The 25652-nt window shown below is 47.2% G+C and overlaps 1 protein-coding gene across 1 annotated transcript in view; it reads left to right on the top strand.

Annotated features, from left to right (window-relative positions):
- acad8 (acyl-CoA dehydrogenase family, member 8) overlaps positions 1 to 25652 on the top strand; it is a 73663-nt gene that overhangs the window by 4919 nt on the left and 43092 nt on the right. The window contains exons 2-3 of the mRNA XM_055660944.1: positions 9275 to 9375; positions 14825 to 14994. Coding sequence (XP_055516919.1) covers positions 9275 to 9375; positions 14825 to 14994 — 271 coding nt within the window. The remainder of the gene's footprint in view (positions 1 to 9274; positions 9376 to 14824; positions 14995 to 25652) is intronic.

Below are 25652 nucleotides of genomic sequence, written 5' to 3'. Positions count from 1 at the left end.
GCCCATCGGTGGGCTGTCTTACGACGCGATTTTGAGCACTACATGCCATTGCCCATCCTAATGCCACCCCTGCAACGCAGTCGCACCTGCTTCTAAACTTGGCTGGGCCGGAGGCCCTGGAACGATCGGAGTCGTTTGAATACGGTGATGGTGAGGATGCTCGGGACCCGGTATGTCTTTTGGCTAAGTTCACCGGTCTGTGCGACATTCCCACCAACTGCATTCTGCAGCGCTTTAAGTTTTTCACCAGGCGCCAGAACCCCAGTGAGCACATTGACACCTACATTGCCGCGCTACGGCAACTGGCACGGCGTTGCCGCCTGGACGCGCTGACCCCCCATCAAATGACCCGGGACGTCCTGGTGTTCAGTCTCCAGGACGAGAAACTGCGGGCTGAACTTCTAAGGAAGCCCAATCTGGCTTTGACAGAGGCTCTGCACGCCTCTCGCATGGTGGCGGCTGTCGCCTCCGTGGTTTCGCCTGCTGCTCAGGACCTTAACGTTGCCGTTGTTGCTGGCCGCCGGAGGATCGATGGCCCGCCGCGCCAGCGTGGTTCCCCTGCCACCTCGAGGGGCAGCCCGCGTCGTTGCCCCAACTGCAACTTTGCATCCCATCAGTTTAATGTTTGCCCAGCGCTGGGGAAGACTTGCAATTTCTGCAAAAAGTTGAACCATTTAACAGCCGCATGCCGGTCCCGTGGGAATCCAGTTCCTGCCCCCAGGAGAATGCTAAACAACCTTGCGGAGGCTGATAGCGCGCTCGGTTCACAGCACTATTCGGACGAACTCCCTGATTCTGATACCAGTTCCTTCCATGATGAATCAAGCATTTTTTCATTATTGCCTGCACCTGGGCTGATTACGGATCCCTTGGTGCGTGTTACTGTGAATGGGTCGACCTTCCCAGCGAAACTTGACACGGGGGCGGTTACAAATGTTATGTCGGTGAGCCTCTTTAATAAGATAAGGTCTGGTGAGAAGGTCACTCCCGACTACTCCCATCTACATGCCTATGGGGGCGGTGTGCTCGTACCAGTCGGGAAGGCAACCCTTATCTGCAAGGTTTTGAAGGCCTCTAGGCCCGTCACTTTTTATCTGCTGGACACTGAGAACACCACGCTGTTGGGCGCCCGTGCGTGCCAGGACCTCGGTTTGGTCTCCTTTCACTGCGATATCCACCTGGTGCGGACCCCCTGCATGAGTACCCTGATTGTTTCGACGACGAGCTGGGCTACCCTGCAGTTACAAGATCGTTGTCGACCTAGGTGTCGAGCCTGTGGTCCGCCTGCCACACTGCGTCTCCTTTGCTATGAAGGACAAGGTAGAGTCGACTCTGCGCCACATGGTTGCCGGGGGCATCCTCAAGGAGGTGAGTGATCCCACCCAGTGGGTCTCCACCATGGTTGTTGCTGCAAAGAAGGATAAGAGTGAGCTTCGCATTTGTATAAACCCTAAGGACCTGAACCTTGCCATCAAGCGCCCGCACTTCCCCATGCGGACGGTGGAGGACGTCGCTGCACAGGTTGGCCCGGCCACTGTCTTCTCGGTCCTCGATGCCAAGAGCTCTTTCTGGCAGATACCGCTGGATGAACGTTCCTCATACCTGACCACCTTCAGCACACCCTTCGGCAGGTTCTGTTTCGTTCGTATGTCATTCGGGATCAATTCTGCCAGTGAGGTCTTCCAGCGCACCATGGGGCAGCTGTTTGCCGGTCTGCCGTGTGCTATCATAGTCGACGACATCCTGGTATAAGGGAAGGATGTCGCTGAGCACCACCTCCACCTCCGCCAAGCCCTGGACAGGGCTTGTGAGATCAACCTTAAGCTTAACCCTAAGAAGTGCCGTTTCCGCGTCCCAGAGGTCACGTACGTGGGCCACGTCTTCACGGCTGAGGGGCTGATGCCTGACCCGCAGAAGATGGCCGCGGTCTCTGGGATGTCTGCACCCGCCGACGTGCCCAGCCTGCAGCGCTTTCTGGGCATGGTGAACTGCCTGGGGAAGTTCACTCCCGACCTCAGTGAGCTGAGTGCGCCCCTGAGGGAACTGATCAAAAAGGACACTGCCTGGGCTTGGTCCCCGAAGCACCAGAAGGCGTTTGACATTCTGAAGTCCAGGCTGGTTAGTACCCCCACTCTCAAGTTCTTCGACTTGCAGCGTCCTATTGTCCTCACCTGCGACGCCTCGAAGTTCGGTCTTGGTGCCGCCTGCCTGCAGCTCTACGACGGCTTGCAGCTGCCTGTCTCCTACGCTTCTCGCACCATGACCCCCGCTGAGCAGCGTTATGCTCAGATCGAAAAGGAGCTCCTCGCCGTGGTTTTTGCCTGCTCGAAGTTTAAGGATTACATCCTGGGCAACACCCTCACTATCGAGACCGACCACCAGCCGCTGGTCACGATCCTGTACAAACCGATCCACGTCGCCTCATCCCGCTTGCAGCGCATGATGCTGCAGCTCCAGCGCTTCACGTTTTGGATCGTGTACCGCAAGGGCAAGGACATGTTTGTGGCCGACACACTGTCCCGCGCACCGCTAACATCCACACCCCGTCACCTGTACGAATCGTCTGACCTGATGGTGTTAAACGTTAATATTGTGCCTTCACAGCAGATGCAGTCCCTGGTCCAGCACACTGCCAAAGATACTGCCTTGCAGCAGCTTGCCGACGTCATCCGGCGGGGTTGACCTGACCGTCGCTCATCCTTGCCGGCCGGTGCCGTGCCCTACTTCTGGTCCGGGATGAGCTTGTGCTGCATGACGGAGTGGTGGTGAAGGGCCACAAGGTTGGGGTGCCTGCCGCGCTGCGGGACCGCTATTTTCAAACCGCCCACAGCGGCCACCCTGTCCCAGGCACAGAGCCAGTTCTATTGGCCCGGCATGGCCCCGGACATCCGGGAGAGGGTCTCCGCCTGCTCCACCTGCAATAGTCTCTCTCCCCACCAGCAACGGCAGCCGCTTCTACAACAGCCGGCCCCCGGTCTGCCATGGATGGCAGTCGCCACTGACATTTCCAATGGCGTGGCAAGCACTTCCTGGTCCTTGTGGATTCCTACTCCAGCTGGTTCGAGGTGGACCAGCTGACCTCCCTCACATCTGCTGCTGTCATTGGGAAGCTACGCCGCCACTTCGCAACCTTTGGCTTCCCTGCGAGTTTGCAGTCGGACAACGGTAGCCAGTTTTCAAGTGCAGAGTTCCGCGCTTTCGTTGCAACCTGGAACTTTCGTCACTTCACCAGCAGCCCCGGGTACCCGCAGAGCAACGGCCTTGCGGAGCGCGCTGTCCGCAGTGCCAAGGAGTTGCTGGAGCACTGCAGACCTTCCCGGTCGGATTTTCACCTGGCCCTCCTCAACCTCCGCAACATTTCACGAGACCCTGCCCTAGGCTCGCCTGCTCAGCGGCTCATGTCCCGCACCACGTGCCCACCTATCCCTGTGTCCCAGCGGTCCTTGGTGCCTACTGTCCTCCGCCCTGCTGCCGTCCAGGAGCGCATTGCCCAAAAGCACGAAATACAAAAGCGCTCCCACGACAAGTACTGCCGTCCCCTTCCGCGGCTGTTCCCTGGTCAGGTCGTCCGGATGCAGTCCCCCTCCGGACACTACCGGCTGGCGGTAGTCGTCGGCTCTGCCGGTTCGCCGCGCTCTTACCTCGTTGACCATGAGGGTACCATCTATCGCCGCTCCCGCCAGCACCTGCGGCTTGTCAGTGAGCCGACTCCACCCCCTTGTGCTCCTTTTGCCCCCCCCGATTTCTTCCTCTCTGCCTACCGCTCCTCGCATGCCCAGAACTCTGCCCTCTCAGCTCCTTGTGCCCCGCTCCCCTGCTGCCAGTCCGCCATCGCCTATTCGTTTGCCCGCCTCTGTGCCAATTTCCCCTCCCCGGGCTCAACTCCTTTCCTCTCCACCCTGGTCTCCGGCCCGTTCTCCCACTCCCGCTCCCACTCCTGCTCCTGCTCCTGTTCCTGTTGTTCCTGCGGAGGAGGGGGAGGGAGAGTTGCGCACTCGCTCCGGGCGGTTGGTCAAGCCGCCCGTACGTTACGGGGAATTTGTTTAACTGTTGCCTGCCTGTGTGTGCGGTTAACTGCTTGTAGCGTATGAGTCGTGGTCGCCCTGTCACTGCTTTGTTTCCAAGGGAAAGGATGTAGACTAGTGCATGTTCCTTTAACATAGTGACCTCACCACTACTAACCACTCCCCATATCACCAGTATAATTGTAACCTCCCCACCTCTAGATCGCTCTCTAGCTCCGGTGACAGACCACGGACAGCTAGGGCAGTAATGTATCTGAGTATTGTTAATAGTAATAAAACAGTAGTGAAGACATAGTGCGTTTTGACTCGTCGTTACAGTAGCTATTCCTGAACCTGGTTGTTGCAGTCTTCAGGCTCCTGTACCTTCTACCTGAAGGTAGAGGGGAGATGAGTGTGTGGCCAGGATGGTGTGGGTCTTTGATGATACTGCCAGCCTTTTTGAGGCAGCGACTGCGATAAATCCCCTCGATGGAAGAAAGGTCAGATTGTTTGATTCCAATCTTGTTTAAAAGGAGGTGTGTATAATCCTTTAAATGTAGGTTAGTCCTCAAGTGTGCCATTCTGAAGAAAGTCCAGTTCATGTGGGCCAACCCAGAATAATAGGAGGGTCAATAGCCCATTGTCCTTCCTTGTTTCCACGAACTGTTCACAGTCAATCAAATATATCCAACGACGATGATCTTAAATCTTTAATCTTCACGGCACTTGGTTGTTCCTACCAACAGTCTCAATTTCTTCTTGTCCCCTCACCCCATCATCTTGTAGCCTTTATGGGCTCATCCCTCTGCTCACCGGTTTTCAGCACAGCTCCTCTCACCTGGGAATGCAGATCTGGCAAGACATGGGTTAATTGCTGTCCATGCATAATTAGTTAATTGCCCAGGGCCTGTAGGTGGCTCCCCCCCCCCCCCCCTATCCTCATTTCTCCACCAAATTTTCCTTCATCCCCAGTTTATTTATAACACAGTTGCTAGTCAGAAAAAAGATTCCCCCGGAGTAATTTTGTATTGCACAATATCTTCCCCCTCTTTTTTTTTAAACTTGTCACTTCATTCGGCGACCCAATCCTTTTTTTTTCTCTTTTCTGCCTGTCCACCAACTGCAACAGTTTCCAACCTCTTCAACTCTATTTCTGCCTTACCATTCCTTCCTTACCAGCATGGGTAACAAAGTGAATATATGTTAGTTAGACAGGTAAGAATGCATCTTGTCCAAGTGGGGTGAGCCGAATCAATGTCACAGCCCTCTTGTTTCCATAGTTATTTTTAGATATGAGAGGCGTCCCTCTGTAATGTACATACCTCCCTCATGTTTGGCAACCTGAGGCAAGCCTAGACTTGCCTTTCTGTATTAATCTACTGGAGAAAAGCCTGATTTGACACTAAATATAGGCTGTAAGCTTTTCTTATATTTTTAACATAATTCAGCCTTATCACTTGTACATCAGTCTATGAAAGTAAGTATGCAGGTACAGCAGGCAGTGAAGAAAGCGAATGGCAAGTTGGCCTTTATAACAAGAGGAATCGAATATAGGAACAAAGAGGTCCTTCTGCAGTTGTACAGAGCCCTAGTGAGACCACACCTGGAGTATTGTGTGCAGTTTTGGTCCCCTAATTTGAGGATGGACATTCTTGCTATTGAGGGAGTGCAGCGTAGGTTTACAAGGTTAATTCCCGGGATGGTGGGACTGTCATATGCTGAGAGAATGGAGCAGCTGGGCTTGTACACTCTGGAGTTTAGAAGGGTATCTCATTGAAATATAAGATTGTTAAGGGTTTGGACACGCTAGAGGTAGGAAACATGTTCCCGATGTTGGGGAGTCTAGAACTAGGAGCCACAGTTTAAGAATAAGGAGTAAGCCATTTAGAACGGAGTGAGGAAACACTTTTTCTTACAGAGAGTGGAGAGTCTGTGGAATTCTCTGCCTCAGAGAGTGGTGGAGGCAGGTTTTCTAAATGCTTTCAAGGGAGAGCTTGATAGTGCTCTTAAAAATAGCGGAGTCAGAGGATATGGGGAGAAGGCAGGAACGGGGTACTGATTGGGGTTGATCAGCCATGATCACATTGAATGGCGGCACTGCCTTGAAGGGCCGAATGGCCTACTCCTGCACTTATTGTTTATTGTCTATTGTTATAACCGTTCCATTCTGACCGCCGCCGAACCCCCCACCGCACCATTTCACCCTTCTTCATGGCGGCCCAGTGATGGCTCGGCTCTGACAATTCGAGGGATCTAACCGGTAACAACACTAAGAGCAGCCCCGGGCCGCCGCGTTCCCCGACTCGAATCTGAGCTTGAAAAATCTTGTGATGGGTTGATGTGTCTCTGCCATACACGAACTACACAAAAATGTACAGAATTTCACAAATTGATGACTTTATTATTGTGACAAGTCGAGATCTATTTAAAAAAATCTAATAACTTTCTAATTTGCCAATAAAGTCTACCTTCCCAATGATCGTTTTTTCGCCGTGTGGCGTATCTTGCTCCGCTCTATGGTCTGTGCTGCCGCTGCTGAAGCTAGCTAACGTGGAGGGAGAGTGAGGTAGCGTCAATTACGCCCAGCTCCACGAATGTTGGGAGTCGGCGGCCACAGCGCTCCGGAGCTTACCGCACGGCGACCCGGTAAGGCATTGCCCGCTCCCCGCTGGTATCCCAGCGCTGCGACGCCGCCGACTCCCAACATTCGCGGAGCTGGGGCTGCGGGCGGCGGTGGATTTGGAGCGCCTCGCAGCCAGGGGTAGAGTTGCCGGGGTCGGAGCTCCAACCGGCGCCGCCCGCGGCCGGACGCCCGCAGCCCCTGCTGGGAGTTGGCGGCCACAGCGCTGCGGAGCTTACTGCACGGCGACCCGGTAAGGCATTGACCGCTCTCCGCCTCTCCGACCAGGTAGGGGACTAAGAATTAAAGTTTACCCCTTCACCCCCCCTTCACATAAAAGCCCTCCAAACTAACTGACTAACATTTAAGCAATGATTTACAGATGTTTAAGTGTCTCCCCGGTCTCCGGGGAGGAGGCAGCCGCTACAGTAGTACAGACCAGGGTTGACCGTGGGTCGTTTCGGGTCAAGTTTGGCGCCAAACGCGAGCTTTGGTGTGCAGACGACATCCTGGGAAAAATGGCCGGTTTTCGGAGTTTTTCGGTTTCCAGAACACCGGATAAAAGGTTGTATGTGAAATAAGTTACCTGGACTATGGAAAGCGAGGACATGTAAGGTAGGGGTTTAAAAACATTACATTGGTGACATGCATAGAGATAGTAACAGGCTCACGCTTATTGCCCCACGCTCCATGCAGTTTCTGAGGGGTTACGCTATCAGAGCAAATTTGGCGATTTTGACTATAAAAAATGATTAGATTCATATAGAAATGACATTTATAACAGATTAGTGGAAAAATCTTTCTATTTATTTTATTTTATTATTATTTTTCTTTACTTTTCTTAACCGCTATTTTCATTGGGAGTATGACAGGTGAGGCTCTGAAAAATAAAAGAGTTTGTAGTGTTTAAAAAATGTTGGGATTCTCTCTCCTGTCAATCATTCCATGAAGGCCACGCCCCTTCTGGTGGGAGGGGGAGGGACTATAAAACCCAGAAGTGTGGGCGTGGCTCAGTTTCTACAAGATGGACGAGGAAGAGCTCACGACTCGCTGTCTTTAGTGGCCTTGCACCCTGCTTGAAATGGTATGAAACTGCACTTCAATTTGGTGGCCTTGCACCCTGCTTGAAGTGGTAAGAAACTGCACTTGAATTTGGCGGCCTTGCATCCTGCTTGAAATGGAATTTCAAGGAATAGCCGTGTCAACTTCCAGCCCACCAGTCGTGAGTGAGTGTGCTGCCAGCACAACAAGCTTGAGTGACGGAGCCGCCAGTCCAAGAATCCATTCGGCCCACAATGTCTGTACAATGTCTGGAAACCAGTCCCTTCAGTCCACAATACCCATACTAGCGCTCCAGAAAGCCCCTCCCCACACTGGCCACCAATATTGGAATTGGTGGAGAGGTGGAACATTGCATTGGGGGACCAGCCCTCCCGTGTGATGCTGGGACCCAATGGATCCCAATTATTCTAGTAGAAACATATAAAACTATAAAAGGACTGGACAAGCTAGATGCAGGAAAAATGTTCCCAATGTTGGGGGAGTCTAGAACTAGGGGCCGGAGTCTAAGAATAAGAGGCCATTTAAAACTGAGATTAGAAAAAAACTGAGAGGTGTGAATTTGTGGAATTCTCTGCCACAGAAGGCAATGTCTCAGCCAATTCACTGGATGAATCTCAAAGTCAAAGTCAATTTTATTCGTCACATACACCCGAAGGTGCAGCGAAATGAATTTGCTAGCAGCGATACACTTAAAAAGAACACACAATACACAATAAGATCCACAGCATGTTTTTTTCTTGATATGATTGGCACTGGCATTGTGGGTCGAAGGGCATGTTCTTGTGCTGTATTTTCTGTGTTCTATTTGCTAGGTGATGAAGTGGCAGGTTGTGGGGTGTACATTTATGCCCCTCATCAATTACCAAAAATTAGATCTTGAGAAGGCAGTGAGATGCAGTTTTATTTTCCTTTGAGTACAGGAGAAATAAATATTAAAAACTGAGTAATTTTAATAAGAACAAACAATTCAAAACTTTTTGCAGTTGCAAAAGAGTTGACATTGAGTGGACACTAATTTAAGATAGTTGGCAGAAAAACAGTGAATTTTGGGGAATTTTTGACATAGAATAATTGTTAACATCTGCAAAACATTTTTTGAAAGGGAGAGTTTGAAATTCATTTTCAGAAAGAAATTAGATAAATTGTTCCATTCCAGTGGTGTATGTGCAGGAAAACAGCGTTCATTAAACAGGGTGGTGCACCGTAGAGTTGCTGCTTAACAGTGCCAGAGACCCAGGTTCGATTCTGACTATGGGTGCTGTCTGTACGGAGTTTGTACGTTTTCCCCGTGACCTGCGTGGGTTTTCTCCGGGTGCTCCGGTTTCCTCCTACACTCCAAAGACATACAGGTTTATAGGTTAATTGGCTTCAGAAAAATTGTAAATTTTCTCTAATGTGTAGGATAGTGCTGCTGTATGGAGTGGTCACTGATCAGCATGGACTCAGTGGGCCGAAGGGCCTATTTCCGTGCTGTGTCTCTGAAACTAAAAACTAAGCCCATCCAGGCTCGTATGTGATGGGTCGGTTCTCCTGTGGTGCAGGATTCTGTGTCAAGGTATGTTGCTTTACCTGCACTTTTCTTCTGCAGCCTCTGTAGGACTCTCAGAAGACCAAAAAGAGTTCCAGAAAGTTGCCTTTGGATTTGCAGCGAATGAAATGGCTCCACACATGACAGAGTGGGATCAGAAGGTGAGGTGATTTTGTTTCTCGTGTTTTCCTACGGTAGAAGTTATTGAATCTCTTCCAGCTCTTGGAGCAAACCCTGCTGCCCTGTTCCAACACATTTACTGTGGGAATTGTGGAAAGCAGTTCTTCCATCTTGTCCTTTAATATGGCCAGCACTTCATTCTATGGGAATCAAACGTCAGTGAATGGACCCTACAGAGCTACGTTTAACATGCATGTGCTGGTGGCTCATAGAGTCAAAAACAAGTCTGCTGAACTCCAGGCTACACCGAGATACCCAAGCATCCTACATATATAAAGAAGCCTGTTTCTCAGTGGAAAGTTACTGCATACTGGATCACAATAATTAACCATGCAAACAAGTGTACGTGACTAACCTTGTATTTATGCTACCAAATATTATATTAAAATACCACATGCTTTGAATCTGCAGAGTATTGCTTGCATATTATAACCATATAACATATAACAATTACAACACGGAAAACTGGCCATCTCGGCCCTTCAAGTCCATGCCAAACACTTATTTTCCCCTAGTCCCTTCTACCTGCACTCAGACCATAACCCTCCATTCCTTTCCCATCCATATACCTATCCAATTTATTTTTAAATGATAAAATCGAACCTGCCTCCACCGCTTCCACTGGAAGCTCATTCCACACAGCTACCACTCTCTGAGTAAAGAAGTTCACCCTCATGTTACCCCTTAACATCTGTCCCTTAATTCTCGTCATGTCCTCTTGTTTGAATCTTCCCTGCTCTCAATGGGAAAAGCTTATCCACGTCAACTCTGTCTATCCCTCTCATCATTTTAAAGATCTCTATCAAGTCCCCCCTTAACCTTCTGCGCTCCAAAGACCTAACTTGTTCAACCTTTCCCTGTAACTTCGTTGCTGAAACCCAGGCAACATTCTAGTAAATCTCCTCTGTACTCTCTCTATTTTGTTGACATCCTTCCTATAATTAGGCATCCAAAATTGTACACCATACTCCAGAATTGGCCTCACCAATGCCTTGTACAATTTTAACATTACATCCCAACTTCTACACTTAATGCTCTGATTTATAAAGGCCAGCACACCAAAAGCTTTCTTTACCACCCTATCTACATGAGATTCCACCTTCAGGGAACTGTGCACCGTTATTCCTAGAACCCTCTGTTCAACTGCATTCCTCAATTCGCTACCATTTACCATGTACGTCCTATTTTGATTTGTCCTGCCAAGATGTAGCACCTCACACTTATCAGCATTAAACTCCATCTGCCATCTTTCAGCCCACTCTTCCAAATGGCCTAAATCTCTCTGTAGACTTTGAAAATCTACTTCATTATCCACCACACCACCTATCTTAATATCATCTGCATACTTACTAATCCAATTTGCCACACCATCATCCAGATCATTGATGTACATGACAAACAACAGTGGACCCAACACAGATCCCTGAGGCACCCCACTGGTCACTGGCCTCCAACCTGCCAAACAGCCATCCACCATTACTCTCTGGCATCTCCCATTCAGCCACTGTTGAATCCATCTTGCTACTCCACCATTAAAACCTAACAATTGAACCTTCTTAACCAACCTTCCATGAGGAACCTTGTCAAAAGCCTTACTGAAGTCCATATAGACAACATCCACTGCTTTACCCTCATCAATTTCCCTAGCAACCTCTTCAAAAAATTCAAGAAGATTAGTCAAACATGACCTTCCAGGCACAAATCCATGTTGACTGTTCCTAATCAGACCCTGTTTATCCAGATGCTTATATATATTATCTCTAAGTATCCTTTCCATTAATTTGACCACCACTGACGTCGAACTAACAGGTCTATAATTGCTAGGTTTACTCTCAGAACCCTTTTTAAACAATGGAACAACATGCACAGTACGCCAATCCTCCAGTACTATTCCCGTTTCTAATGACATTTGAAATATTTCTGTCATAGCCCCTGCTATTTCTACACTAACTTCCCTCAATGTCCTAGGGAATATCCTGTCAGGACCTGAAAACTTATCCACTTTTATATTTTTCAAAAGTGTCAGTACTTCCTCTTCTTTGAATCTCATAGTTTCCATAGCTACTCTACTTGTTTCCCTTACCTTACATAATTCAATATCCTTCTCCTTGGTGAAAACCGAAGAAAAGAAATTGTTCAATATCTCCCCCATGTCTTTTGGCTCTGCAGATAGCTGTCCACTCTGACTCTCTAATGGACTCATTTTATCCCTCGTTATCCTTTTGCTATTAATATAGCTGTAGAAACCCTTTGGATTTACTTTCACCTTACTTTCCAAAGCAACCATATCTTCTTTTAGCTTTTCTAATTTATTTCTTGAGATTCTTTTTACATTCTTTATACTCCCCAAGCACCTCCTTTACTTCATGCTGCCTATAATTATTGTAGATCTCTCTCTTTTTCCGAACCAAGTGTCCAATTTCTCTTGAAAACCATGGCTCTTTCCAATAAAGAGCTTAATTGCATGGTTATATGGTTAATATGGTTAATTATATGGTTATTATATGATTCAATAAGAACAGCTGCACTGTTATTTTGGTTCTACCAAGTTTCAGTTAAAAACATAAAATCAAGATTGTGCTTAATAATGACATTGTTGATTAAAAAAAATTTCCCTGCCAAAGACCTGACATTTAATAAAGATAGTTTTTGTGTGTTAAAAGCATTATCTGTCCCATTTTTGGGGACAGGATGTGGCTGACGAGGAATGGATGCTAAATTTGATAAATTTGTAGTTTAGTGCTTCTTGTCCCTTAGCAGATTCACCATTATTTTTCTATTACCTATCAAGACCGAAATTGAGGAAGCTTTTGGTACACAGGGCTGTTTGTCCTGAAAAGTGTCACGAGTGTCATTAGTGAGTGGTTGTCCAGAGAGTCTATGTAAACTTGAGGAAAAATTACAGTTTTTATCTGAAACATCAGCAGGCTGGGCTGAGAATTTCTGCCAGAGCAGAGGGTGAGGGTGTGTTTGTGGGCGTAGGTATGTCCAGATCATGGCCAGCATGTGGGGACATTAATTAGTCAGTCACGTGGGGTCGTATGTACAGCGTGTAATAGATTATTAGACAGCCAAGGGTGTTAAAGTGAATGCCATCTTTCATAAAAAGCACTGGATTTTCCCTGAAAATATTAAAATTGTCAACAAATTGAAATCTGTTTGAGCTGCAATATATCTGCAACCACGTGTGGAAATATAAAATCCTGCTAAAGCTACAACTTCCACAATTAAATGTCGGAATTGGTCCTGAGACAAAATTACGTTTCTCTGAGTCCTTCAATGAGTTTAAAATGGAGACAAAATTGCGTTTCAGTTGCTCGGATTGTGTCTGGGATGTGTCATTTGTGCCCACATGGATAATGACATTTTTCACATTTGGATTTTTATCAAGAACACTCGGAATCTGCGCTAAGACGTCCAAGACTTTAGCTCCGTGGAGAGAGTAAGTTACAGCTAAATTCACCCTCATGTTTTCATAATGGAGTCACCAATTATTGGCGTCATGGGAGGAGGGGGCTAGGGACCCGGGCCCGCTGCTGCTGATATTGCCATTGGATAACCCCTCTTTGTGGGATATGGCCTTCTCTTGCGTCCTGCTGGGACCACAACCTGAGAGGCACCCCGTGTGGGAGGGGGTGGACGCCTGCGGGCCTTCACCGGAGCTACAATGTGAGAGGCTGAAGCTCGCCCGTGACCGCCACTGTGGCTACAGGTGGGCATCTCCGGACAGGCAGGGCCAGCGAGAAGCACCAAAGCATAATCGATGTGTGGCGATGCATGCCTGGTCGCAGTTGGCGGATCCAGGAGACATGAGCTCGGAGGAACAGTATGGCTACGCAGTGACGGGAATTCATGCTCATCCAGGATGTTAAATCTATCGCTTAGTCGGAGAGTTTGCGAAGGTATAAGGCGAGAGGGCCGTCTTCAACGTTGCTTTCCTTGATGGACTACACACTACAGCTCTGATGGACAGGGTGCAGAGCTGGTCATAGCCCTGGGTCTGGCTCCATCTGTGTCCAGGGGCAAGGGACTTCGTTCTGGGACGGTGCAGTAGAACACAGGACTGCTCAGCAACAGTAATAGGTCCAGCAGGAACTAAGGCCACCAGGGAGTCGAAGAATTTTTCATCCTCGCGGATTGTGTGTAGGACGGATAATCTGTCTTCCAACTCGCCATTTTCTTACCCGGGCAGACACAGCTTTCACATCCAGACGTAGAGGTGAGTGGGGGCATGATGAATTAGAGTGCTCCATTGATGTGTGGCTTGGCCTCCACACCGCTCCCTCTCACTCTCTGGGTCCACGGGTTAACCTTGGGCTACGGAGCCTCAACGAACTCCATTCGGTGGGTGCTGGTGGCCCGCAGCTCCTCGGTACCACCCCCGGCCTGCCCCGTGGGCCCAGGCCTAGCGTCAGGCCCAGGCTGTGCGACAGGCCCGGGGCTCCTCGTGATGCCCTCACTGGCGGGGGGAGGCTTGCTCCACAAGTCCACTTCGGGCCATCAGGCCCTGCATGTCAGTGGGCTCTGGAGCCGGACCGGTGAGGCAGAGGCAGACTCTGCGCTTGCTGCACCTGTTGCCGGGTGCGGAGCCGCCTCTTGGTGTGTTACATCGGCGTTGACTCAGTGGGCCTGCTTGGCTCTTACCGCGACTACACCACACCGCTGCGGACCGGAGGCGGGAGGCAGCGACCAAACAGCACTCTATATTCTGCACACCGGTGGAACCAAGGACATGCCTGTAGTTGCTTCACCATGTACACCGGACCACCGGTTGGAGGATCTGAGCTCGTGCAGCTGGACACTTGCATCTGTGCTGAACATTGACAGCAGGCTGTGCAAGCATTGCTGCTTACTTGACTGCAATATGTCCCTGGCGTCAGTTCTTTTGCCAACTAAATGAAGTCAAGGCTTCAAAGTGTGATGAAACTGAACCCAATTTTACCATTCATTTATGGAAATCCATTGCAGTTATGGCTTCTGACAGGATTTGCATGCTCTATTTCAGTATACCATTCTATTGCCTTTGAACAATGTGGCTTGGTATCAATGTGTACTGTGTCCGAGACGATATAGTGCTTATCCCTGTGAGAACACTGCCATGTAATCAAAGTATATCTCGGTACAGGCAGCAAATCCTGGAGCTTCCAGCCTGAAGAAGGGTCCTAACTCCAAACGTCGCCTATCCATGACCTCCAGAGATGCTGCCTGACCCGTTGAACTACGCCAGCATTTTGTGTGTTACTCAAGATTCCAGCATCTGTAGTTCCTTGTATCTTCAATGCTACAAATTGTTCTAATTTGACGAGTGTGTACAATAATTCCACACAAAGGATCTTCACATACAGAATATATGCAAATCAGATTATCTTGCCTATCTGACACTTAGTGGAAAGACGATGATCATAATTCCTGTATTTTAACATTTGACAGGAAATCTTTCCCGTGGAGACGATGAGAAAGGCTGCACAACTTGGCTTTGGTGGGATTTACATCCGGCCGGACGTCGGGGGGTCAGGACTGTCACGAGTGGACACCTCCATCATATTTGAGGCATTATCAACGGGCTGCGCCAGTACCACCGCGTACATAAGCATTCACAAGTAAGTGACTTGGAAATGACAACCAGGCGACAAGGTTGCTGCTCCTCGTTAGCTACTGTCAGTACGTTCAGCTGTCAAATGACACGGAATTCAGCTGTCAAATGATTTGGAATTGTGTGTATTGAGCAGGTATAATGCAAAACTTACCTTCAGCGGCGCTGCAGTTCTGCTTCTGCCCGTGTGCGAGACTTTGCCGCCTTTGAGAGGGGGGCGGGTTTAAAACCCGATTTTCTCTAGGCTGGTGAAATCGATGTTGTTCAGCCTACTTAGTTGCTGACGAAAATCGCTGCGAAATTCGTTTGCTGCAGGTATTTTTAAACTAAATTGGGTTATTTAGTTGTTATAGTAAATTAAAAATCATCCTCTAAAGCCGCGAACCCCGACAACGGGACGGATCTCATGTAGGGGACAAGGCAAGGTAGGTTGTTTATTTTTACTTTAAAAGGGCTTCTTAAGATCCCTTTATACAAAATCTTATGTTGCGAGTAGCTGACTTGGGGACCCATTAATCCCGCAGTATCTTTCATGCCATATGTAGGTATGTTGCTAAGCCTACCTGAATCGTCATTGAGAATCTGCCCCAGGCCGTGTGCGCGATTTTGCCGCTGTTTAGAGGGGGCGGGTTTTAAAACGCGATTTTTACTAGGCTGTTGCAATCGAAAATGTTCAGCCTAGTAAATCATTAACGAAAAAGCGCTGAAAGACCCCATCGCAAAAGGTATTATTAGTTTTTATGGCCTTGTATAATAGTTATAGTAGTTTAAAAATCACTCTCTAAACCCGCGACCTCTCGCAGCCCCAGGGTTTTATAAAGCAAACAATTAAAGGTATATACCTTATTTTTACATTAAAAGGGGCTTCTTAAGAACCCTGTATATAAAGTTTTCTATAGCCAGTAGTTCATTTGGGGCTCTTTATATCCCACAGTATTTTTCTGGGCATTTGAGGGCACAAATCCGCTGCAATGTGAACGTTCTAAACCAGCGCGTTCACAGGATCCCACTAGAAAGCTGATTTAAAATGGACTTTAATTTACAGCAATTGAACAATAAATTCCTTCCATTTGCCCTATATATTAATGTAAATGAGATTTTAAAATCATGTTTTATTGTGAATTATTTATGAATATTATTTGGACACTTGGGCTATTTAAAAACGTTAATCATTTATTAAGAAATGGATAGATGTTTAGACCTAGTAATTGAAGTTTGAAATTTGCTACACTTGGGTAACTAACTAATTATATGCTTTAATTTCAGGTCATCCAAGTTAGATTATTTTATATTTGTTTCAGAATGATTCAATCTACGATAACTGAAAATTTCATTCAGTTCTCTTAATTTTTAAGAAGGTTATGGCCTTTTGACAGCACACGATCACAACTTTTTTGTTATGTCCATAGAAAATCAATAGGGAACAAGATGCTAATTTCCGAGTATGAAAATGGCTATAACTTTTTAAATACTTGAGATATGAAAGTGAATTAGGTGTCAAATTAAACTTCTTTTTATGCTTTATCTGATGGGATAAATTGCAGACTTGATTTTTAAAATCTCAAAATTTTGTAATATGTAAGATATGTAAGACCCTTTGTAAGAGGACATGACTTGAGAATTAAGGGACAGAAGTTTAGGGGTAATATGAGGGGGAACTTCTTTACTCAGAGAGTGGTAGCGGTGTGGAATGAGCTTCCAGTGGAAGTGGTGGAGGCAGGTTCATTGGTATCATTTAAAAATAAATTGGATAGGCATATGGATGAGAAGGGAATGGAGGGTTATGGTATGAGTGCAGGCAGGTGGGACTAAGGGTAAAAAAAAAAAAAATGTGTTCGGCACGGACTTGTAGGGCTGAGATGGCCTGTTTCCGTGCTGTAATTGTTATATGGTTATATGGTTAATATTGCTATATTGAGGGGTTGGAGCATGCAGGTATTGGGAAGAGCTTAGGGCTGCTTACAGCATGAGATGAGGAAAGAGGTTTAGGGAAGCTGGAGTGGGCAGGTCATAAGTGTACACACCTATAAAAGTTCCTCTGGCAGCTCGGTCCATATACCCACACCCGCAATGTGAAATATTACCCCTCAGATACCATTAAATCTTACCCTCTCGTCTTAAACTTATGCCCTCTAGTTTTAGAATCCTCTACCCTGGGGAAAATACTGTTATTCACCTTATCTGTGCCCTCTTAAGTTTATATATCTCTATAATGTCACCCCTCGACCACTTACGCTTCAGGAAAAAAGATCCAGCCTATCCAACCTCTGCTTATAACTCAAACTTCCCATAACATCCTTCCCATACATGTCAACCTGCCCTGAACAGTACTCCAAATGTGCCCTTACAATGTCTCCTGCTGCTGGAACATGACATCCCAAATCCTATACTCAGTACATTACCTTTTACAACACTTTCATAGAACTATGTACATGCACCACTATGTCAAAGTTCTACAACATCTCCAAGGTCCTATCATTTACTTTGAAGGTTCTGCCCTGGTTTATCTTATTAAAATGCAACACCTCGCATTTATTTGAATTAAACTCCATCTGCAATACCTCGAAATTAACGGTTGCCCGGGTGCCACTGACTACTCAAAGCGCCGCTGGGCAACCTAAACACCGAGTCATTTTGCCCGGCTTGGCAACCAGATACTGGTCTGTACCAAAGATATACACAAAAAACTGGAGTAACTCCGCGGGTCAGACAGCGTCTCAGGAGAAAAGGAACGTGACGTTTTATGTCGGCGGTGACGGCTGTATTGCGTGGGAAAGATACTAGGTGCGGGGTGATGAAGGGTCGGAGCGAATGACGGGCCCCGAACAGCGGCTCCATCTCCTCCTCCCGCCCCCGCCCGCCCTGAGAGCGGCCGCTGCTTGCAAATCCGCTAACGGCGCTTTCAATACAAACCCTCCCGCACGCCGAGGCAGGGAGGAGAAAGGGAGGGGGAGGCCTCGGCGTGCGGGAGGGTTTGTATTGAAAGCGCCATTAGCGGATTTGCAAGCAGAGACCCTTATCAGGGCGGGCGGGAGGAGGTGGAGATGGAGCCGCTGTCGCGGCTGCTGCTGCCGCTGTTCGGAACCCGTCATTCGCTCAGACCTTTCTGAAGCTGCTGCATTAAAGATGCTATAGCTATAGGATGATGAGAGTTCTCCCCCTCTGCCGATCGTCCCTCCCGCCTTGTGCCCAAACAGCAGGATCGTGGGACCAAAATGCAACCAGAACTTGATGAGCAGCCCCTCCAGATATTGGTAGAGGGGCAGCAACCTCGTTACCGTTGGCAACGTCCCATTGTGATGTCATTGTGGCAGTAGGCAGTCAGCTTGAGAGCCCATTTTGATTGGTGCACAGTGAGAGGCATTGTGACATCATCTTTGTGAGAAAGCAGGAAGCTGTCCGTGAGAAGGCGGTTTTAGTTGTTTTTAACATTTCAACAATTAATAACCAGAAATATAGGCGGGATTGTGACGGGAAGATATTTATCGCCATGATGGGGGAAAATGTGAGTAGAATGTGTGAAAATGGGAAGGTTGTGGCCTAGCGTTTGGAAGAAGATATGAATTAACTAGTCAGATTGACACACCCACACAGAGACGGCCACACACACAGATCGTGGGCACAAACAAGACAATGAGTTTTAGTTATAGATAGAACTATAACTAATTCTATCTGACATATTTAACAGACAGACAGACAAATTAACAAAGTAAATGGGCCCAACATCGATTCCTGTGACACAGCACTCGTTACAGGCCTCCAGTCTGAAAAACAATTTACCACCACCCTCCGTATCCTTTCTTCAAGCCAACTTTCTGTCAAATTGGCCAGCTCTTTCTGAATCCCATGTAATCCAGCCTTGCAAACTAGCCAACCAGGTACCTTTCAACAGAGATAATATCTACCACCCTGCTCTCATCAACCCTCTTGGTCACCTCTTCAAAAAACGAATTCAAATTTGTGAGACATGGTTTCCCAGATAGAAAGCCACACTGACTATCCCTATTAGCCCTTGTCTTTCCAAATGTATAGAGATCCTGTCTCTCAGATTCTCCACCAATAGCTTACCCATCACTGATTTTAGGCTCTAACTGGACTGTTAGTTTAGTTTATTATCACGTGTATTGTACAGTGAAAAGCTTTTAGTTGCGTGCTATCCGGCCAGCGGAAAGATTATACATGATTACAATCAAGCCGCAGTTTGCTGTTCAAGGAGTTTGAAGGCTTTTCCTTGCAGCCTGTCTTAAATAAAGGCACAACATTAGCCACCCTCTGATGGTCCGGCACTCCACCCTTGACTATCGATGATACAAATATCACTGCCAGGAACCACAATTTCTTCCATATCGTCCCACAATCTCCTAGGACACACTTGATCAAGTCTTGGAGATTTAACCACCTTTATGCATTTAATGATGATCAGAACACCTCTTCAGTAATATAGACTCTCTTCAAGACATGACTATTAACCTCCCTGAGTTCCCCAGCGTCGATATATTTCTCTACAATAAATTTAAACGAGAAAAGTATTTTAACACCTATAGCAAAACAAAGGTGTCAGTTGTTGACCTCAGGAAGTGGTATGGTGTACACTACATTAATGGAGCTGAAATGGAGATTGTTGAGTTTCTAGACGTAAATATCATCAACATTTGGTCCTCTTCCTAACATGTTGATGCTGCAGCCAGGAAAGCACTTCAACGTCTCTCTTTCCATAGAATGGAACATTGAGTCAGTGGGGGTGCTGCAAGCCGGCAGCCCTGCCAGAGCGTGTTAGTTTTTTCTACTTTTTATGTTTTTTTAGTGTGTTTTAATGTATGGTTTTGGTGTTTCTCTGTGTGTCTTGTGTGGGGGGTGGTGTGGGGGGGTAAGGGTGAAAACGCTTTGGTCGCATCCTCCACGGAGAGGCGACTTTTTCCATGTCGTCTCCCCCATGGCCTAACATCGAGGATTGGTGCGGCCTTTCCCAGAGACGCGCCCGGGGCTTCAGCTGCAGGCGCAGCGTGGACTCTCATCGCGGAGCGGGCGAGCCCTCGCCGCGGCTCGCCGGAGGGGAGCGCTCCGTTCGCTGGCCCGCGGCAGCCTGAAGCTGGGGCCTGCAGAGCTCCATCCGGCGCGGCATCCTGGGCCTGGGATCACTCGTTGGGGACCCGGGAGGAGAAGAGCTCCGACCGCCGGCCTGCAGCGAACTTCTACCGCGGGCGCGGCATGGACTTACCATCAGGAGCTGGGTCCCTCGCCAGGGACCCCTAGAGGGGAGCTCTGACCTCCGGCCCTGCGGTCTGCGGTGCTTCTGGCTGCGGCGTGGCGGGAACTTAAAAACTTTAAATCTCCGACCGACGGCCTGCGGCCTACACCAAACTGAAGCCGCGGTCTCCGTTGGGGAGGCACCGATTCAGGACTTACCTGGACTTTTACCTTGTCTACTCATCTGGACGCCCGCAGTGGCGGCTGTAGAGGGTTGAGGTCCCGACCACGGGGGAAAATGGAAGAGGAACGGCCAAATTTTGTGCCTTCCACCACAATGATGAATGCTGTGGTGGATGTTTACGTTAAATTTTTATTGTGTTTTTGTGTCTTCTTTTTCATTGTACTGCTGCTGGCAAATTCATTTCACTTGCACTTTATGTGCAAGTAATGAATAAAACTGATTGTGATTGTGAGAAAACTAAGGAAATTCAGCATGTCACCAATGAAACAATTTCCAGCGATGCACCATAGAAAGCATCCTATCATGGTGCATCATAGTAGGGTATGGCAGCTGTTCTGCTAAAGACTTGTGGATGCAGCCCAGTCCATCAACAGACCAGCCTCCCCTTCATTTACTTTATCTACATGCACACTGTGTCAAGAAAGCAGCCAACATAGTCAAGGACACCCCAATCGGCCCCTTTCATCCCCTCTCCCATTTGGCAGATTATACAAAAGCTTGAAAGCATGTACCACCAGGTTCAAGGACCGCTTCGTCTCTGCTATTATCAGGCTAATGAACAGACCTCTCATAAACTGAGGCTGTATTCCTGCTCCCTCCCAATCTACCTAGTTGCATTTTCTTTTAATCTGCATTTTCTCTACAGCTGTAACACTATTCTGTACCATGTTTCCTCTCTTTTTGCATTACCTATTGTACTCATGTATAGTTTTGATTGTACTCATGAATAGTCCTAACCTGCCCAATCTATTCCAATAGTTCAGGCCCTCGAGTCCTGGGAACATCCTCAATGTCAAACAGATGCCGACTGGCCACAGGAATATTTCAGGCAATCTATCCACAGTGCAGACTTCCTTCAGGTGGTTCATCCTATTGCTCATTGGCACATGCCTCTCCTAGTATTGAGTGACCAAATGCTTTGATATCAAATGAGGACCTGGCTCAAGACATCCAGAATCATTCAAAACCATCTAATGGTGGGCAGATTCGTAGGGCAGCACGGTGGCCTAGCTGTACTGCCTCACAGCGCCAGAAACCCGGGCTTGATCCTGACTATGGGCGCTTGTCTGTACTCCCCGTGATCTGTGTGCGTTTTCTCAGAGATCTTCTGTTTCCACTCACACTCCAAAGACGTACAGCTTTGTTGGTTAATTGGCTTGGTATAAAAGAAAAAATTGTCCCTAGTATGTGTAGGGTAGTGTTAATGTGTGGGGATTGCTGGTCGGTGCTGATTCGGTTTGCCGAAGGGCCTGTTTCTGCGCTGTATCTCTAAAGCTAAAATAAACAATAATTAACCAGTGACAAAGTTGGAAGTGCAGGTGGAAAAATAGAAATGTATTGAGAGTTGTTGCTGAAATCTAAACATAAATATGGAGTTTATAGAAATGGACTTTGCAAAGAAAGAACAGATAATGAAGCATGTAAAACATTGGAGCCATTGGTCAGCAAGTAGCAGAAAGGCATGGTCATACAATAATGTTCTTTGGATGACCAAGGAAATAAAACTCTTCCAATCCATATTTCTGTTCAACTGTCCTTGAAAGTTGTAATTGTATCCATTTCTATAGCTTCCTTTGGCTGATTATTCCAGATGCTGACAACCCCACTGTCTGAAATGGCTGCTTCCAAGGTCCCTCTACAATCTCTTCACTCCCACCTTTAGCCTATGCCCTCTGGTTTTAGAATCCTCTACCCTGGGAATAAGCTCGTAAATGTTGACTTTATCCATGCCCCTCATGTTTTTGGACACTTCAGTAAGGTTGAACCAAATTGAAGATGTGGCCAAGAAAGCACACCAATGCTTCTACTCAGGTTCAGCATGCCTTCAGCACTCATACCACTTGCACAGATGCACCTTATAAAGCATCCTATTGGGATGCAACACAGCTTGGATGGACAACAGCTCTGCCTAAGACCGCAAGAATTACAGAGAGTTATTGATGCAGCAGTCCATTACACAAACCTGTCTCACCCCTGCAACTCTGTCTACGTCTCACACTGCCTTGGAAAAGTAGCCAATGATTCCTAGGCTAACATACCTGGTTCAATTATTTGTAACATATAAATGTTGGCAGAGGTGGCGCAGCGGTAGAGTTGCTGCCTTACAGCGAATGCACTGCCGGAGACCAGGTTTTCATCCCAACTACGGGTGCTGTCTGTAGGGAGTTTGTACGTTCTCCCCGTGACCTGCGTGGGTTTTCTCCAAGATCTTCGGTTTCCTCTCACACTCCAAAGCCGTACAGGTATGTAGGTTAATTGGCTTGGTAAATGTAAATATTGGCCCTAGTGGGTGCGGGATAGTGTTAATAGAAACATAGAAAATAGGTGCAGGAAGAGGCCATTCGGCACTTCGAGCCACCATCGCCATTCATTGTGATCAAGGCTGATCGTCCCCTATCAATAACCCGTGCCTGCCTTCTCCCCATATCCCTTGACTCCATTAGCCCCTAGAGCTCTATCTAACTATCTCTTAAATCCATCCAGTGACTTGGCCTCCACTGCCCTGTATGGCAGGGAATTCCATAAATTCACAAGTCTCTGGGTGAAAAAGTTTTTTCTCACCTCAGTCTTAAATGACCTCCCCTTTATTCTAAGACTGTGGCGCCTGGTTCTGGACTCGCCCAACATTGGGACCATTTGTCCTGCATCTAGCTTGTCCAGTCCTTTTATAATTTTATATGTTTCTATAAGGTCCCCCCTCATCCTTCTAAACTTCAGTGAATACAAGCCTAGTCTTTTCAATCTTTCCTCATAGAACAGTCCCGCCATCCCAGGGATCAATCTCGTGAACCTACGCTGCACTGCCTCAATCACAAGGATGTCCTTCCTCAAATTAGGAGACCAAAACTGTACACAATACTCCAGATGTGGTCTCACCAGAGCCCTATACAACTGCAGAAGAGCCTCTTTACTCCTATACTGAAATCCTCTTGTTATGAAGGCCAACATTCCATTAGCTTTCTTCACTGCCTGCTGTACCTGCACGCCAACTTTCAGTGACCGGTGTACAAGGACGCCGAGGACTCGTTTCACCTCCCCCTTCCCTTACCTAACCTAACCCCATTGAGATAATAATCTGCCCCCTTGTTTTTGGTGCCAAGGTGGATAACCTCACATTTATCTATATTATACTGCATCTGCCACACATCTGCCCACTCACTCAACCTGTCCAGGTCACCCTGCAGCCTCCTAACATTCTCTTCACAGTTCACACTGCCACCCAGCTTTGTGTCATCCACAAACTTGCTAGTGTTGCTCGTAATTCCCTCTTCCAAATCATTAATCATATAATGTGCGGGGATCGCTGGTTGGCTCGGACCCGATGGGCCGAAGGGCCTGTTTGCGCGCTGCATCTCTAAACTAAACTAAAATAGCCCATGAAAATGAGTAGATCATGCAATAGAAATAGTTGCTATAGAAATGTAATTTGCTCTTGTCTCAAGAGTGCCAGTACTCTGAGCACATAATTGGTATCACGAGACTGAACAATGTGCACCATTCTATTCTTAGCTGTGCAAACACATTGGTATTAAGAAAGTATTCAGACCCCTTCTCTTTTTCCACATTTTGTTACGTTACTGCCTTCTAAAATTCATTATTTTTCATCATCAATCTACACACAATACCCCAAAATAAAAAAGTGAAAACAGGTGTTTATGAATGTTTGCAAAGTAATTAAAAATAAATATCACATTTACATAAGTATTCAGACCTTTTATTCAGTAATTTGTTGAGGGACCTTTGGCAGCGATTACAGCCTCAAGTCTTCTTGGGTATGACATTTCAAGCTTGACACACTTGTATATGGGTAATTTTTCCGATTCTTCTCTGCAGATCCTCTCAAGCTCTGTCAGGTTGGATGAGGAGCGTCGATGCACAGCTATTTTCAGGTCCCTCCAGAGATGTTCGATTGGGTTCAAGTCAACGATGTTCGATTTGGTTCAACTCTGGCTGGGCCACTCAAGGACATTCATAGACTTGTCACAAAGCCACTCCTGCATTGTCTTGGCTGTGTGCTTAGGGTGGTTGTCCTGTTGGAAGGTGAACCTCCACCCTATTCTGAGGTCCAGAACGTCTGGAGCATGTTTTCATCAAGGATCTCTCTGTACTTTGCTCCGTTCATCTTCCCCTCGATCCTGACTAGTTCCTGCTGCTGCCACCACCATGCTTCACCGTAGGTATGGTATTGGCCAGTTGATGAGCGGTGCCAGGTTTCCTCCAGACATGACGCTTGACATTCACGCCAAAAAGTTAAATCTTGGTTTCATCAGACCAGAGCACCAGAGAAAACAACCCTTTTGGCAAACTCCAACTGAGGAGTGACCTCCGCTGCCCACTCCACCATAAAGGCTTGAGTGGTGGAATGCCGCAGATATAGTTGCCCTTCTGGAAGGTTCTTCCATCTCCACAGAGGAACTCTGGAGATCTGTCAGAGTGACCATCTGGTTCTTGGTCACCTCCCTGACCAAGGCCCTTCTCCCCCAATTGCTTAGATTGGCCGGGCAGCCAGCTCTATGAATAGTCCTGGTGGTTCCAAAGTTCTTCCATTTAAGAATGACGGAGGCCATTGTGCCCTTCGGGACCTGCAATGCTGCAGAAATGGTTTTATACCCTTCCCCAGATCTGTGTCTCGACACAATCCTGTCGTGGAGGTCTATGGACAATAATTTTGTCTTCATGGCTTGGTTTTTGCTCTGGCATGCACTGTCAACTGTGGGGCCTTACATAGACAGGTGTGTGCCTTTCCAAATCATGTACAATCAATTTAATTTACCACTGGTGGACTCCAATCAAGTTGTAGAAACATCTCAAGGATAATCAATGGAAACAGGATGGCACCTAAAGCTCAATTTTGTGTCATAGCAAAGGGTCTGAATACTTATGTAAATGTGATATTTCAGTTATTTCTTTTTAATTACTTTGCAAAAATTTCTAAACATCTATTTTCGTTTCTTCATTCTGGGTATTGTGTGTAGATTGATGATAAAAAATAAAGACATTAATCAATTTTAAAATAAGTCTGTAACGTAACAAAATGTTGGAAAAGTGAAGGGGTCTAACTACTTTCTGAAAGCACTATATGTGAGAATAAAAAGTACTATAGACTTGAGGCTGTCAGTTCTAAATTCCTGGATTTCTTACAGTCCAATAGTCACTAATCTGTGCTTGAAATATCTCTGTGTGGGTTATGGCTGAAAATAGCTCATTGATAATTAATGTACTGTAGTTATTCA

This window comes from Leucoraja erinacea, chromosome 32 (assembly GCF_028641065.1).
Source record: "Leucoraja erinacea ecotype New England chromosome 32, Leri_hhj_1, whole genome shotgun sequence".
Classification (NCBI taxonomy): domain Eukaryota; kingdom Metazoa; phylum Chordata; class Chondrichthyes; order Rajiformes; family Rajidae; genus Leucoraja; species Leucoraja erinaceus.
The sequence above is the reverse complement of the archived record's forward strand: the minus strand, read 5'-3'. Positions and strand labels throughout refer to the sequence as shown.